The following is a 15,869-nucleotide window of genomic DNA, read 5'->3' on the forward strand; positions in this document are numbered from 1 at the left end:
GTCTGTTTAGGATTGGACTGAGGGATCTGCGAAAGCTCCCTGGACAGGTGGTGCTCCTGGTGAAATAGTTCTTGAAGTTGGCATTGCACATGCTCTTGATTGTACGCTTGAGGTTACAGAGGAAGGACTACATTTGCACTACACGAAGCTAATGTTTAAAGGTTATTTGCTATTTCATGAGATAGAATTTCAGTTTTTACTGTCACACATTTCATAAGGGGTGGCTTCGTGGAGGGACTGGTGGGGCCCTAAGGCCTCTCCCTTGGACATCACCATGGCCACCCCTCTGTGTTCAAGTTCAGCATCTCTGCACTCCTGCAACCTGTAGCCAGACAAGTCCTGTCCTTCCTGAGACCAGCCCGGGTGCCTGTGGCTCTGATAAATGGCCAGTGGCTGGAAGCCTACTCTGTGAGCCTCAGAGGCATTCAGTGGTCTGGGAGAAGCCTGTGTCCTGCGCAAGGGGTGATTACCTACAGGATGTGCTCAGCCATTCTGGATGCAGGCAGGAAGTAGCAGCTCTGGGCCCAGGGTTCTGGGATGGTGGTGACCAAACACATTGGTGCTTCCATTCCCAGCTGTCCTTTTGTCCCTTTGTTCTGCTTTGTCTCTCTGTCTTCTGCTGCCAGTTCTGGATCTAGGCCAGGAGACAGGCCCTGGGACAGAGCAAGAAGAGGGCTTCCTGCAGAAGGGGAGCTCCGTGGCTACTGGCAAGGCCGAGTGGTGGCAAGTGCAGGTAGCCCCTGTGGCAGGGCACACAAGGGGCATGAGGGCAGGCTAGCTTGAGCAACACTTGATAGCAGGGGACATACCTGCCACAGTGCCCTCCCTGTGGATACATCCAGGTAGCTGACTCTGCTTGCAGATGGCCAGAGGCTTATTGGCTTTGTCCTGCCACTGTGGTAGGTGTCCGTGGAAGGTGAAGCACTGCCTCTGCTTCCTCCCAGGTGGTTGTCTCTGGGGCCCAGATCAGGCATTTCAGTGGCTCCCTGGATGGAAGATTCTAGAACAGACCCCTCTGCATCTTAAGTGGCCTGTGCTCGTAGACACCATGCCCTGGCCTGTGAGCTATTCCTGCATGGCCTCCCTTCCCGTTGGTGATGGTTCTCCCTCTACTCCGCTTTTACCACCTGGCCTCAAGGATTCGCAAGTAGGAGACAGTTTTCTCTGCCTGAAATATCTGCCCCAACTTCCCCTGACATGGCTTCAAGCCCAACCCCCCTGCCCTACTGCCCTTCGTGTCCTCACCTTTGGCTTCTCCTGTGAAGTGTTGCTTTGTGAATGTTTTCTTAGTTCATTATTGCCCTCCCCACATTTGCGTTGCCTGTCACGGCATCCCAAGAGCCTAGCCTGTTGTCAAGGACGCAGCCAACACTTTCTGGATGGGAGGCAGCAGGGATGGAAGCTGGGGTGGGCTGTAGCTTGGGTTTCTCACGGCGGGCCCTTGGAGAGGAAGAGACTGGGCCATGGCAGGCTTGGCGGGCAAGCTCAGGAGAGTGTGTTGTATTCTGAGACTTGAGCTGCCAAAGGCTTAATGAGAGTGACAGTTGGCACTTCCTGATGCTTGTTTCTAAAACCCCTGTGGGCCAGTGGCCTGGCCAGGCACAGACATCCTGTGCAGCCAGCTTTTGGGTGTCTGGGGAATGGTTTAACCAAGTCCTGTCACCCTGAGGCCTGACTGGCAGTGTGTAGAGGTGTTGGGTGAGTGCCATCCTGTTCCCTGGCCCCAGGAGAAAAGGGCTGACCTGTCCGTGCGGCCAGAGCTGGACCATCATCTGGTGGCATCAGGCTGCTGGGCCTGGAGTAGACTGATAGTGTCTGCACTGAGTAATTCCACATCTGCCACGGGGAGGAGGACCAACCCCTATACCCATCCCTTATACAACCAGCACTCCGCCCCACCAGGCCTGGAGCAAGTGGCTCCTCATTCTGGGAAAGGCCAGGCATGGCTCTGGGTGGCCCACACTGGGGTCCAGTCTGGAAGCTCTGCCATGAGCTTCATGAAGGAGTCACCAGACCCTGCTCAGGAGGAAGCCCCTGTAGGGGGAGAGCTTGGGTACGAGGCACTGACAGGCAGGAGCGAGCTTCAGCTTCTCTGGCGCTTTCCCAGTCCAAGTGGGCACGGACGGGTGTGAGGAAGAGGCACAGAGGAAGCAGAGAATGTCTCCAGGCAGCTGAAGGAAGAAGTGGGCAGCTTCCTGCAGGGGCAGTCCCTTTGCCTTCCAAGGCTGTGCTCAGTGTGCAGATTTGCCTCATCCCAGGGTGAGCAGGGAAAGGGGGGGGAAGGCATCCCCCAGAGGCAAGGGCTGTGCACATTCAGCAGGACCAGACCAACCCACTGGGCCCTGAGGCCAGGGGCCCTTGTTCTGGCCTACCTGCTGCCTTCACCTGCACATGCTCAGGCCCTCCTGGCTGCAGGCGCTCTACTCTCCCTGGGAGTCCAGGGCCAGAGGCTGGCTGTGGAGGCCAGCACCCTGCTCCCTTAGCGTCCCTGATGCCTTCCCAGGGGCTTGCACCTGTGGGTGTCCTTTAAGGACAGGGTGTATAGTGCGAGCACCCCAGGCATGTCTCTTGCCCACCTTCTTTTTCCTCTTCCCTGTGCCCCAGGCCTCAGGTATCTACTTCTCACTGTCCCCATGAGTGGCCCTAGGACCAAGCCGAAGTCAAGAGTGGACAAAGCGGGTGTTTCCCAGCCACAGCCTTCCATATCTCGAGTGCTGGTCCCCTGGGAAGCCTTGCCAGCCAGGACCTCATAGTGAAGCCATGGTGTGCTGGGCATGGTGGTAGGGAGGCTGGGCTGGGACTAAGGGTCAGGAGGGTGGCCAGGGGAACATGGAGCGACAGGGCTGGCTCAGGTCAGTGGCATCAGGTTGGTGATCTTACCTTGGTGACTGGCCTGGCCCTGGATGGATGGAAGGTAGGTGGTGTTGACCCCAGGGTGTAGGCGTGGCCTGGTTGGCCTCAGGGGCATCAGTGACTCTCCGGAGAGGGACTGGGACTGCATTTGGAGAATCAGCAGTAGGGAGGTAGTATCCCTGGAACAGGAAGCGAGGGAAACTGTGTCTGCCTCCCCCAAGCCTGGCATCCTTATCTCCCCATCTCTGCTGCTCTCTGACAAGCAGACAGCCTACTCTGCCTCATTCCCCGCGACCTGCCTCACTCTCCATACCCTTGCCTCCCCCAACACCCTCAATATCCCTGCTTCTCCCTCACGTCCCTGTCTTTCCTCCATGTCCCTGTCTGACTGGAGATTTAACCAGGAATGGTTTTCTCATGCCTGGGTACATTCCAGCCATTCTCTCTGGCCCTGTTCCCTCTCTCTCAGGACATCTCCAGGCCACAGAGCAAGGCTGCCAGAGGCACTGTCCAGCTCCATCCTGAGGCCATGCGGCTTGTGGTCAAGGGTCTCACTGACTGTCGAGCCCAGCCTGACACCTCCATTGAGCTGCTACCTGCCCAGAGCTGTGCAGGCTGGCAAGGCCACTGCCCAGGCACCATCCCCATCCTGGGGTCCTCGTTGTCCTTGTTTTCCTGCTCTAAGCCCAAGTTGCGCAGGAAGCCGATAGCAGGGCTTCAGAGCCTTAACTCTCAGAAGAGGTGACCAAGGTCATTCTGGGCCCCCAAACCTGATGCCTCATTGGAAAGAGGGAGAGTCCCCAAGAAGGCCCAAGCCTGTGCTGGCTGTGTGGGCTCTGGGCCACTGGGTGTTATGTGGCTCCAGGGACCATAGGCCTCTCCTTCCAGCCTTGCATGGCCATGTTTGTGCCCAACTCCAGCTGCCCTCACCCGGGCCCTGAGCTCCTGTGTCATGGTGACTCCCACTGCAGCTGATATCAAGAATGGGCTGCCCCCAGGGGGAGAGCCCAGGGCAGGGTCTCCTCAGAGCCCTCCAGAGTGTGGGCTGATCCATTGCCATACCTAAGAGAGAACCAACTGCCCCTTGGTGCTTGTGGCAGGTATGAGGAGGCCCTTTCCACGGGGGCCTGAAGCCACTCCCCAAAAGGTAATTTTGTGTATAATCTGGGCCAGCTCTTCTCAACCTGCACCTCAGTTTCCCCCTCATCTACAGAAAGCAGGTGCCATAAGACATCTCTCCGACACCTATGCCAAGTGCCTCTACCCTAGAATGACACTGAGGCCAGGACCACAGAGTGAGTACGGGGCTACCTCTGCTGGGCAGGACCCTCTGGGGCCATAATGGAGAAAGGCTGCCTCCTTCAGATATCCTAACAGTTGGGAAGCAGGCAGGCCAGTGTGAGCTGGCTTTGAGCAGAAATCTTAGCTTTTTGAGCCTCGGTTTCTCCACCTGAGATATGGACACCTGGATGTTTACTCTATTAAGATTCTCTGGGAAAATAGAGCCAATTGTGTGTGTGTTTCTCTACAGAGGGAGGTTGGGCTTCATCTCACGGAGCTGGGCGCACTGGCGCGGCTTCCACACTGCGGTTGAGGCAGAGTTCCTGCTTCTCTGGGAAGCCTCAGTTCTGTGCTTAAGGTGATTACACGTGGCCCACACCAGGGGTGACCGGCTCTACTCAGGGTCCGCTGACTTAAATGTGCCTCACCCTAGAAAATGCCCTCATGGTAGCACCGAGACTGGCATTGACCCATAGCATGGCACCACGCAGTTTCGGGTGCAAGGGTCCCTCCCAGGACCTGGCCCTTACTTCTCAAGCCACTTGCTCTTAGGCTCTATGATGTCTCAGGTCACACCTTGCAGGCCATGCTGGTGGCTCCGGGGCCTCGGGAGTTGTCTCACATGCTCATGAACCAGGTCAGAGGCCACAGGAGCAGAGGGCCTGGCCCTTGCTGCGGTTCTTCTCTGAGTGACATGATCTACCCTCCTCTGGAGCACAAGGGCCTCTCTCTGGAGTTGGCACGCACAGCCAGGATGTCTGAGTGTGGCTGTGGACCTCCTGGGAGATGAGGGTCCTTCTGGGGGCTGTTTCAGCTGTAGATGGATTTGCAGTGAGGGCGAGGGCCCAGGAGCCCTCCTCTTGCCTCTGCCCTCAGAGTGCTCGGCAGACCTCAGGCCAGCGTCTCTCATAGGCCACGCTCTCCCTATCACAGCTTTCCCACTGGGACGACCTTCCTGGAGGTCATAGAGGCTCCATCATTGAGTGACAACAGGAGCGGCTATGTACCCTGCACCACTGTGGCTCATGGCCATCCTCCACTGGCTTTGGGACTGAGTGCCGTCTGACTGAGCCTGTGGGCCCAGCGCTCAGGGCTGCTGCCACCCCGGGGACTTTGATAGTGTGGATCTGTGGGTCTGTGGACAGGGTGGGCTGGGGGGAGGTGGGGCCTGTGGCTGCCTTCCACTGAGCAGAGCAGCAGCCAGCACCCTCAGTGTTCCTGCTCCCAATGGGGCAGTGACCTCACAGAGGTCACACAAGCTCAGTGTACAGGGAGCTTTGTGTCCCCTGGAGCAGAGTAGGACATTTTGTCTTGGTGGAGTCCAAACTGCAGCAGGAAAGCTTGGGCTAAATGTGAAGAGGGACTTTCTCAAGTGGGGCTGACCATTGAGGCTCCATAGCAGGTCATTCCAGGGCATTGTCCCTGCTTGACAAGACCACCCTTTTTCTGGGTGGTGTTCCTTTTCCTCATCCAGGAGAGGCCCTGAGCCAGGCAAGAATACTGGGCCAGGGCCATCCAGGCTGAGGCGCCATGGTAAGACATGACTGTGTCTGGGCGGTGGGTATGCACATAGGTAACACTGGGGCACCCCATCCTGGACAGAATTGTCACCCAACAGCGATATATGTCCTCAACAGATAAAGCCCATGTCGCACGGTCACTTCAGTTTGTCCCCCACCCCACCCTGGCACCTTCTAAATTTACCCTCTGAGAGTGTCTTATCATGGAAGCAGGCTCTGTGACATCACAGGATGGCAGAGCTGGCTCCAGCAGCCACAGCCCTGGACTGACCTCTGTGCAGCCTCCTCTGTGCCCAGGGAGCAGGGTCTCTGGTGGACGAGCTTCCAGGCTGTACATGGCCTCCTGGGCCTCTCCCGGGCCCTGCAGTCACCCATGTGTGTACTTTGGCTATAGTGACAGCTTTGGATCTTGGGGACTGGAGAGTCCCCTGCCTCCTAGCCAGGCCCCCAGCAGGCCAAGTTCCTTTCCCCAGTCTCCTCTTAGAGGGCCAGACAGCCAGGACACATCACCAGTCCTGCTTCTTTCTCTGGTTGTACTTTTCCTGGAGGCTTCCAGGCAGTGCTAGAGTTGGGGTGGGCCTAAACCCAGCTCTCACTGACTTCTGGGTGCCGTGTGACTCTGGAAAGGTCATAGACCTTTGTTATCTTCCCCTTTCTGTCCTGTGAACAAGGGATGGCTCAACTTCAGGCATTGGTTGAGGTTTGGAACTGATGGAAGTGGGGTCTTACCCAGCTCCTTCTCGTGCTCCCTCCTTGGGTGTGGGGCTGGACTGTGAAGCGCTGGCTGTGAGTGGCTATATCTGCTTCTGGCTCAATTCTTGAGCCCCAAGCCTGAGCTCCCAGATGGGGAAGCCCTGGGCTGTGGAGGCACTGCTGCTGGTTGTGTAGTGGTCCTGTGAGACTGTACACAGTCTCCCTTCCACTGGCCCAGTGGGTTCTCATGAGCTGGGGCCCATACTCTGTAACCCAGATGCCTATTTTTGCCAATAAAGTTTTATTAGGACAGCACTACACCCCCACCCATCTGAGTAGCTGTGCAACATCTGAGGCTCAGAAGTTTCCTTTCTGGCCAGACCCATGCCCTCAGCACTGGATCTCTGGGTGAGGGGGGGCTATCATCCTGACACCTGTGTGCCCCCTGCTGTGCCTTTGTGGAAGCCCAGGACCAGTGGGAAGCATTGGCTGGGCCTGAGAGAACCTCCCAACTCCTATCACCTAGTCCTCCAAAAAATTTGAGGTGACAGCTCAGAGGGCATGGTGAATGAAAGATGGCAAATGACAGTCATCACCTGTCCCCAGGCTGCCCCAGGAGAAGGACCAAGCCATCCCATAAGTGGCACAGCAGTGACAGCCCCAGCCTGCACCCCAGGGGCCTCACTGAAATGATTTGAGGACACAGAATGGCAGAGTAAGACATGAACACAGCTTGGAAACCTGTCAGAGGTGAGAACCAGGCTTGGAGGACAGGCCTGTGAGGAGCTGCTGCCTCACCCCACCACAGGGCCCGGGCTTGGCACCTCCTGAGCCTGTGCTGGGCTGGCTTTGCCCAGCTGATGAAAGGAGGGAACATCTAAAGCCAAGAGGTACCATTGATCCCTTCCTGATGCTCCTAGATGCAGGGTAACATTGGATGGCCCTTATCCAGGCTTCAGAGGGACCAGGAAGGCAACAGGGATAGCCAAGTGGCAGGGTCTCCGTGCAGCATGGATGTCCCAGTGCTGGAGCACAGCTACTCCACCACCAAGGAGGGCTGGCTCTATGCTGGACGGTGCCTCTTGAAACCATGCCTGGCACGTGCCACCCACTCAGCTGCCGTCCCTGCTCACCTGCCAGCTGGAGGTCACCCAGGAGGCTCGCGCACATATAGGTGGAGGGGTGTGTGGAGAGCTGCCATGTCCCGGGCCCATGCACAAGATTTGGTGGGGCCAGACTGAGCCGGTAGAAACAGATAGGACAAGAGGGAAGGAAGAGTCCAGGAGAAGGTCACCCCCAGGTGCACAAGCTGCTGCTGGAGGGGGCTGAGGCGCCTGCTTGCAGACTCTAGCATTTCACTCCTACACCAGTGGGGTGCTGGGGGCTGGCCCATACTAGTCAGGGAGGCTGCAAGGGCCCAAGGGTCAGTGAGTTGATCGTAGCTGGGTGGGGAACCTCAGGAGGGGGATGGGCTTTTGTCTTCCTTTGGAGAATTTTGAACCAGGGAGGGGCCTGGTGGGAATCAGGTTTCCCAGGATGGCTCTAGCTGCCTGGAGGATTCTGCCCTCAGGAGACTGGAGACCAGGGTGTAGGCGGTGCTGGGCTCTCCAGTGAGAGCCAGGCCTGAGGTTCTTTCTTTCCCAAATCTCAGGAACAGGAACGACTCTTTTCGGAGGGCCAAGACAGCTTTGGCCTCTCTGTGGTGGTTTTAATCTCCTAATGGTTCTGTGTTTACCAGAGTCAGCATGCTCAGGGGCACCCCAGACAAGGGAGGCAGAAACCTAACCCCTATGGCCAGGGAGTTGCCTATCATTCGCTGAGGATCACATTGCCTATGGGAACCTTTTAAAGAAATGAGGCTGAGCCACCAGACAAGCCCCCAGCGAGGAGCAGGAGTCAGTATTAGAGCTCTGAGTGGAGGGAGGGTGGCCTGTGTGAACCTAGGTCTGAGGCCTGTCCATATGCAAGGTGAGGCCTGGCCCTGCGCTGAGCCAGACCCCTGCCCTCCGCAGCTGCTCTAAGGGAGGCCTGTGGAGGCTGCATGGCTGGGAGAGGTGCTGTGTAGCAGCTCAGAAGCTGCCCAAAGGCACTGAGGAGGGTTGGGGCTGTAGTCCAAGGTCAGGGTGCGTCTCCCAGGGTGTAGGGGACCAGAGTGTGTGTGAACCCAGCCAAGACCTGTCCCATCATGGGCTGCCACTCCAGCAGATGGCCAGGTCAGGTTCCGTGTCCTCTCAGTCATCATCCCCAGCCTCTCCTCTACCTGATGTGAGCAGGCTCAATGGTGGCCTCAAAGATCTGTCACCAGCCAATTTAATGTGCATGGATGAGAGTTTAATTGGGTCTTTACTCATGAGATGTAGTGAAGAAGCTCAAGAGGAAGAAAAGGAAACTGAATTGTTGTAGAAATTGTGACCCCAGTGTAGGTTTTGGCCTGATATGGAATTCTGAATTTCAAACTTGAAGATTTGCTAATAATGATCATCATAAGTAATTTACAAGTTGGTCCTTATAGCTGTGCCCCCAAAGATGATAGACTTCCATCCCTGGACCCTGTGGACATGGCTTTGTGTGAAAAATGTTCCCTGTGGTTGAGAACCTTGAGCAAAGGCCGTTGTCCTGTATCGAGTTGCAAATCCAATGACAACTGTCCCCCTCAAAGGCACCCAGCAGATTCTTGTGGGCAGAAGAGACAGCCACATGGCCATATAGGCAAAGGGAGTGGCATAGAACTAGCTCATGGTCACAGGAGCCCCTGCCTGAAGGCCAGAACCCTCCCTGGGATAGCTCATGGGGGACATGCCACTCCTCCTGCCTGGGGATTGTTGGGCACAGGCTGACTGTCCACATGGCGCTGGGTGTACTCCATGCTTGTGTTGGATCCTCAGTGTCTCTCTGGGTGGCTATGCCTCATGGTCCCCAATTCCAGGTACTCTGATGATGCCTGGATGACCTGGGTTCCTGGACTGGCTATGAGTCACCTGGCATTGTATGATGTCACCTGGCTGGGGATGTGACCCCTTCCATGTGAGGGTTAGGTGAAGGATCCTGGGCTTAGGGCCTGGCTCTGCTCAGGGCCTCAGCATGGGTGCTTTGTTCTTTCAGTAGATGGGCAGACCCGAGCTCCAGCCAGAGTAGGATGAGAGAGTGTTATGAAGAGAGCAGCTGCGACCTTTGTGTCTCCAACCATGCTGGGACCTCCTGGTTTGTTCTAATGTGCTGATGTCCTCCCAGGGGACAGGCCTGGAGGCCACTATTCCTTCTGGGATCCAGCATCCTGGTGAGATGTCACATCCACCCATCTGAGGTCACCAATCTGGAGCCAGGCAACTGGTGGGGTCCAGGGAAGGAGGAGGTGTGGCAGACCACGAGCAAGGGCGGCACTGGCTGCAGCCCCCAGGCCCGCCTTCCCAGGGAGGCTTTGTTAGGGGTATTTGGAATCTTCCATAGCATCTTCTTCACCTTTGCAGAAAAAAAGGCTCCTAGTTGTGGCTGGGGGTTGAAACCTCAGTCCTTAATTTGCTCAAGTTACACACATTGAAAGCGCCTTGCTGCCTTCAGCTTTGGTGCTGTTTAACAAGCTGTTGTCTGCCAGCCTGGCAATACCTGCACGCAACAGTGCATTTGAACATGAATGGCTCAGCCTTAGTCCGAGTGCACACAAATACGTTCAGCCAGCTCATGTCCCATCGTCAGTGACATTTGCTCAGTCTTGTTTTTAAATATATTCTCTTACTCAGCAAAAAATGCACACGCTATCCCACCTGTGCTGATGCCCACAGTTCAGGGGCACAGCATACTTTCACACTGTTGTCCAGCTGTCACCACCATCCACCTCCAGAGTTTTCTCATCTCCCCAAATTGAATCTCTGTCCCCATTCAAGACTGACTCCTCAGGCCCTTCCCTTTTCTGCATAATGATTTTTTTCCCAGACCAGCCAAGATTTTCAAGACTCCACATCATTTCATACGTGGCATAAGTTAGGTGTGCAGATCCAGTGGATCCAAAGTCCCATCACATGTTCCCGTGTTTCTTTCATGCCCTGGAGCTTCAACTTATGATAGCTTCTTGTTGCAGCCACCTTGAGCTGGGTCCCAAGGGTCTCAGTGTTGTCCATGTACTCTTTGTGTGAGATGTATGCATCTCTTGTAAATGCTGCCTGACTTTCCAAGGAAGCGACTCTGTGCTCGTTGGGCTGGGGGGACTGTTACCATCAAAACTTGTTCCTGCCTGGGACCAACCGCACTGGACTCAGAAGGCTGGTCAGCTGCATTGGCCAACCCAATGAGAGGAGCCCCGCATTGCAAAGGTTAGGTCTCTAGGTCAAAGCCCATGCTCTGTTGTAGGCCCAGCCCGTCTGAGCCCCTGGAGCTGCTCCTTCCTCCTGTGTGCCCCCGCTGAGGTCTTGACCTCAGCCCCAGCAGGCCACTTGCAATCTTTTGTGTTCCCAGGGCACCTGGCTGTGGAGATATTGAAATGATGTCCGATAACACTCTGGACGTCCCTCAGGGCTGGCTCTGTGGTCATAGCTACTGAGGTTAATTTGCTCTAGTGAAACAGTAAGGTATTGTCCCTGGGTGTCATTGCCCATAACCCCCCTGCAGCGCACCTCCTGGGAACTAGGCCCCGGGGAGCTTGGCCTGGTGGCCTCCTGGGATTGTGCACTTCCTCCCTAGCCTTCTACACCACCTGCTCTCTGTCCAGAATTCATGGCAGCGTCTTCCTTCCTCTGGGTCCTAGTCATCTGGGTCTTGTGAAGGGGGTGCCTTGGAACATTCTACCCTTGGAGCTCTAGGTGCAGAGCTGGGGTGAACGGGCCATGGCTGCCTGCAGAACTAAGAGGACTGCGGTACAGGTGCTAGGCTGTGAGTGCCCCAAGGACAGGGCCCATGGCTTGGCTTCTCTGAGGCTCCTGGCCCCACCTAGGACAGGAACAGATAGAGTGGTAAATAAGATAAAACACATTTTATCTGGAATAGATAAAAAAACAAACTGTGCTATATAATTCTTTCTCAAGCCAGTACAGTGTATTCAAATATTTGAAGAACCTTTCAGCCTTGATGTGGTGGAGGCCGAGGAATAGCACCTGGGATGGATTAGCGCCCCATTCCCTAGCTCAGGTTTTGTCTGCCAGCCACAGGCTGGGCAGGGGCATCCTGGCAGGCCCCTAGGTCCTGCCAACCTGCACCTGCCTTCAGGTGTCGTAATGGTCCTCCCTATGTGGGGAACCTTCTTCACCCCTTCCAGTTCCCTTCTTGGGGTGGCCTAGTGGCTGGCTGGTAGTGGCAGGCCTTCCACACTCCACCCTCACCTGGCTGGATCCTTCCCTCCTCCACAAGGCCCTTGCCCCTTGCCTGAGTCCCCCACGTTTCCCAAGGACACAGCCAGGGGCCTCCAGCCAACAACTCTGCCACTTCCTGACTTTGACCCATTCTAAAACTTTGTGTCCTCACCAGGGCATGATGAGATCCTCTTAAAGCGTGGTCCTCACAAGCTGTGACCATGGCTCTCCTGTCCCCAGCTGGAGCCACCTCACAGCTGCAGTAGGTGCTGGATTATTACCCTGGCAGCAAAGGATGATCAGCCCTAGATCTTTGTCCTCACTTAGTTCTTGGTTCAACCTTTGTGTGACCTCAGGAGCCCTGGGAGCCCCAGTTTCCTCCAGGGCAGCTGTTTGATTGCAACATGGTGACTCTCAGCCTGTCAGGCTCTCGTGGGATCCACATTACTGTAACACACTGGCTGGGGTGGCAAGCAGTGGCTGCCCTTGGGGGCTTCTTGGTGCCGGACGGGGAGCGGCCACATGGTCCTGGGGGCCCAGGGGTGCCTGTGGTTTCTGCTACATCTTCATGGTGAAGGCAGCATGATGAGCTTCAGGGTGTGTCTGAGGTTTCTAGGCAAAGTCACGGGGCTGAGCTCTTGGGGACGTCCAGCCACACTGTCCTCTACAGCCCCACAAGGAGGTAGCTATGGGTTCTAATTTATGCAAGTGGGGAAACTGAGGTAGGGAACCGCCCGGGCTCTTGGTGTGTCGGGGTGGCTGGCATCTCTCTGTGCAGGTCCTGCTCCTGCCCCACCTGTGCTCAGGGCCTGGGGAGCAGCAGGCAGCCCCTCACCTGGGCGGCACGTTTTCTGCTTCCTCTTGGCTGAGCCGCGCTATGCTTAATCCCACTTCCGTGCTTGCCGCAAATCTAAACAGACAGACACACGGCAGGATTAGTCATGGCCACTGTGGCATGGAGTCCTGGAGGGCTCGGTCCCGGCTGGGGTGTGGCTGCGCGGAGGAGGGAGCTGACAGCCCCTGGGGGACGGGGACGTGCTGGGGAAAGTGCTTGGTAGTGTTTGGATCTCAGCAGCAGAGGGCGCTGTGTGACCACGAGTAAGACCTTGGCCACAGTCAGTCCCCCGGGGTCTCTGGGTGGGCTGCAGAGGCCTGGAGGGGATGGCTCCGCCCATGGAGTTTATGGGCGATCCCCCAAGCCCCACTGCCTCCAGGAAACTGTGGGCTGTGGTGGCAGCCTGTGTGTGGCCTCTGTGGAGAAGGCTGGGCCGTGAGCGGTGGACAGACGGGACAGGTGGGAGGGACGCGCTCCTACTGGGCTGAGCCTATGGGAAGCAAGCAGGGGCTGGAGAGTCCTGGCTGCTGTGAGGAAGTGGTGCCGGCTGGGGGTGGAGCTGGAAGCCGCTGGGCTGAAGGCTCGCAAGCAAGGGAGGGGCCTGGGCGCCAAGCCCTGGGGGGAGGGTCTGTGCCGTCCTCCAGGCAGGGGGAGGGGTGGGGTCACTTGGGCCTGGTCACACCCACGGACGCTGAGTCCAGAAGGGGGACAAGGGGCTCTGAAGGTTCCCGCTCTTTACCTTCACGGGCCTTAAGACCTGAGTAGTTTGTCTGTTTTCTGTACGCCCATGTGTTGTGAGGTCAGCCTGGGCACCAGCCCCTTCTCTCTGCCTTCTGATGAGCTCCAGGGCCCCTAAATCCCTGTCACCCGGCCTGGGCCTGAACTCCTGCGTTCAGGAGGGCCTCGTCTGGAAGCAGTTTGTTAAAGCAGCTTTATTGAGATATAATCACACACCAAAGTGTGTGACACCCCGTGTCACAGCTGCCCCCTGAGAAGAGTATACACCTTGAGGTTGGTTCCCAGGGTATCCGAGAGTGGGGGGCCACCGCATCCAAGTCAGAATGTGCAGTGCCACCGAGGGAGCTCAGGGCTGTCACACCCTGTGATCCCGCACCTGCCTTCCGTTCCTGTGGATTTGCCTGTGAGGATGGAGTCACAGCGCAGGTGGTCTTTGTGACCTGGTAGTGCAGTAGTGTTTTGGGGGTCCCTCCTTAGGATGCCTGGACAGCCTTCATGCCATGGACTCCCACATCTGGTTGTCCACCCACCAGCAATGGGTTTTTGGTAGCTTTAAGGGCTTGTGCCTGGGTAGTGCCTCAGGGTAGGAGGTGTCCTGAAGTGGGACTTGGGGTAGACCAGCAGCCCGATGCTGACCACCTTCCCCTGCTGTCTTGCAGCTTCCTCATTGTGCTGGCCTGCCTTATCTTCAGTGTGCTGTCCACCATTGAGCAGTATGCTGCTCTGGCCACCGGGACCCTCTTCTGGATGGTATGTAGGTATTTGGGGTTCTAACCCCGTGTCACAGCTGCCCCGAGCTGGAGCAGGGATGCCCCAGCCTCTCAGCAGCCCTGCCCTGAGCTGAGCTCAAGCTGTGGGCTCCTCCCTAGTCCCACACCAGCCAGGCCACTCAGGCCCTGCTTGTGGCAGACAGGGAAGCTAGGGAGTGGGAGAAATCTGGAGGGTCTTCAGGGCTGGTGACAAAGGGAGGACAAGGGGATGGTGGAGTTGGGGTTGGCTGGTAGTGACCCGGGGTCAAGTGACTCCTGCTTGTATTAGCACTGGCACAGGGACCCCACAAGTGTCCTTGTCCTGTCATCTACCCAGTGGCCTGGAGGGTCTTCTTTCCTCCCAGAAGGCAGCCAGCCTGGTATCATATTATGCAGGATTGTGCTGCGGGACCCTCAGCCTGGGGGCGTACTTGGCTCAGTGCACAGCCCCATGTACTTCCCTCCCTGTGAGGCTGGGACAGGCCTTCCTGTCCTGTGTCCCTAGCCCTCGAGGAATACACAGGCCATTTGAGGACTAAAATGCCCAATTGTCCATTGCTCTGACCCTTTGCCTTTACAGCTTAGAGTAGGGTTTGAGTGTTCTCCCAGTCAACTGCGAGCCCCTGAGACAAGGCCTGGGAAGGATCCTGGGGTCTCCCCATAGCAAGGATGGGCCTCACCCTGGCAAGGAGGCCGAGCGCTTGGGCCAGTGACCACAAGGGTGAATTAACTCTTGCCATTATACTGGTAACAAAGCAAAGAGCACTCCTGCCTCATCCTCATGGAGCTCACAGGCCAGTAGAAAACCAGCAGTTGGCACAGGTGGCTGTGAGGCTGTCAAGGGGTGCAGGGGGCCAGCATGTCTTGGGGACACAGGGTCTGCGAGGGAGCTGCCTGTGAGTGATTCAGGCAGGCAGACAGTTCTGGGAGGGCTGAGGCCAGCACCATTGTGCTGGTGCCCTTTTGTGTGCTTCTCTGTCTCAGCCTTCGGGATTCCCAACAGAACAAGGCCAGCGATCTGGTCTTCCACTTCCCATCTTGCAGAGCTGGCCCGGTCACAGGCTCGCTGAGCGCCAGGAAGGATCTCTCTCAGCACATGTGCTCGCTGCCCCTTTGCTGAGTGTGAACACCCAGCCTTCAGGGCAGGGTGGCCTCAGGCTCCTCTGCAAGGAGCGTCCCAGCTGCTGAGCACATCTGAGAACTTGCCTCTAGTTGTCTAGTCCCAGATCTGCATGGTTTTGATTTGCTGATGTATCTTTCCTGAATGTCACAAGCATTCTACCTCTTTTCCTTGACCCCAGCATGTGACATTTCCTGTCCTGAAAGAGCACACCCACACATCTTGTTGCACACCAGGAATGGGGCCTGTGGGTTGTCTTAGCATGGCCCTTCCTCATCAGGGCCATCATTTTCTTTCCTGCCCAGGGCGTGATGGTCCTCTGTGCCTTGATACTGTCACAGCACCTCTGCAAGGTCACCGCATCCCCTTGCTCACCGATCCGACTCAGACAATGACCAGGTTGCTGGCTGTGTCCCCTGAGAGGGGAGGTTGTACCCTGGTTGCTGCCTGGGGATGCTTCTGCTTGAAAGGACCAGGCCAGGCCTTCTTGTCTGGTTCCTGCATGGAATCTGTGGGGACCCCAGCCCACAGGCAAGGGAATGTGTACATGTGACCATTTCATGGTACTACTTGTGTCTGCATGTGTTCCTGAGTGTGGCAGTGTTAGTGGGTCATGTGCTAGCTTGGGTCTGGAGTGGCTGTCCCCCATCTGTCTCCAAGGAACTCAGGCCTCTTTCCCTCCCACAGCCCCTGCCCCCACACTGTGCACTCCCGCCCAGCCATGCATCTCTGGGGTTCTTGTGCCACCTGGTGGCTGGTCTCAGGATGACTCTGTCCCCCAGAGGCTTCCCTTCCTGATCC

General features: G+C 56.8%; 1 protein-coding gene across 3 annotated transcripts in view; it reads left to right on the plus strand.

The window, feature by feature from the left end:
* Kcnq1 (potassium voltage-gated channel subfamily Q member 1) overlaps positions 1-15,869 on the plus strand; it is a 339,994-nt gene that overhangs the window by 46,196 nt on the left and 277,929 nt on the right. For all 3 annotated transcript variants that reach the window (XM_004627089.2, XM_023710529.1, XM_023710528.1), the window contains exon 2: positions 13,859-13,949. In XM_004627089.2, coding sequence (XP_004627146.1) covers positions 13,859-13,949 — 91 coding nt within the window. The remainder of the gene's footprint in view (positions 1-13,858; positions 13,950-15,869) is intronic.

The sequence above is a fragment of the Octodon degus genome, unplaced genomic scaffold (assembly GCF_000260255.1).
Source record: "Octodon degus isolate 3935 unplaced genomic scaffold, OctDeg1.0 scaffold00018, whole genome shotgun sequence".
Taxonomy (NCBI): Eukaryota; Metazoa; Chordata; class Mammalia; order Rodentia; family Octodontidae; genus Octodon; species Octodon degus.